This window comes from Parus major, unplaced genomic scaffold, assembly GCF_001522545.3.
Source record: "Parus major isolate Abel unplaced genomic scaffold, Parus_major1.1 Scaffold681, whole genome shotgun sequence".
Classification (NCBI taxonomy): Eukaryota; Metazoa; Chordata; class Aves; order Passeriformes; family Paridae; genus Parus; species Parus major.
In genome coordinates this window covers 1-983 of record NW_015379565.1, presented here as the reverse complement: position 1 = coordinate 983, position 983 = coordinate 1, and the positions used below count along the sequence as shown (strand labels likewise).

Sequence of the window (983 nt, the reverse complement as noted above, 5' to 3'; positions counted from 1 at the left end):
AAATTTATATTATAATAATTAATCTATTAAAATAAAATAAATTAAAATTCAATTAAAATTCAATTAAAATCCTCCCTCACCCAATCCCCATTCCCACCATCACCATCCCAGGCCTGGGTGTGGAAGGAGAACATTCTGGAAGCGGGATATAACGAAATTATTAACACTAATAACGACAAATAATTAATACATTAAAATCAATTAAAACTCAATTAAATTCACCCAGCACCCCAATCCCCATCCCAGGCCTGGGAATGGAAGGAGAACATTCTGGAAGCGGGATATAACCAAATTATTAACACTAATAACGACAAATAATTAATACATTAAAATTCAATTCAATTCACCCAACACCCCAATCCCCATCCCAGGCCTGGGCGTGGAAGGAGAACATTCTGGAAGCGGGATATAACCAAATTATTAACACTAATAGCGACAAATAATTAATCAATTAAAATCAATTAAAATTCAATTAAATTCACCCAACACCTCAATCCCCATCCCAGGCCTGGGCATGGAAGGAGAACATTCTGGAAGCGGGATATAATTAATTATTAACACTAACAACGACAAATAATTAATCTATTAAAATCAATTAAAATTAAATTCACCCAACACCCCAATCCCCATCCCAGGCCTGGGAATGGAAGGAGAACATTCTGGAAGCTGGATACAACAAAATTAATAACGACAAATAATTAATCTATTAAAATAAATTAAAATTAAATTCACCCAACACCCCAATCCCCATGCCAGGCCTGGGCGTGGAAGGAGAACATTCTGGAAGCGGGAACGCTGGAGCGTTACACGGTGGAGAGGACCAACACGGGCAGCGGCGTCCTGTCCACGCTGACCATCAACAACGTCATGGACGCCGACTTCCAGACCCGCTACAACTGCACGGCCTGGAACAGCTTCGGGCCCGGCACCGCCATCATCCAGCTGGAGGAGAAAGGTGGGGACCTTCTGTTCCTTCTGGAAAG

General features: G+C 40.9%; 1 protein-coding gene across 1 annotated transcript in view; it reads left to right on the top strand.

The window, feature by feature from the left end:
• LOC107199420 (kin of IRRE-like protein 1) overlaps positions 1-955 on the top strand; it is a gene marked incomplete at both ends in the record, with an annotated part of 8,819 nt that extends 7,864 nt beyond the window's left edge. Inside the window, 1 exon segment of the mRNA XM_033511786.1 lies at positions 641-955. Within this exon segment, the coding sequence (XP_033367677.1) occupies positions 641-955 (315 nt within the window).
• Positions 956-983: the final 28 nt, after the last annotated feature.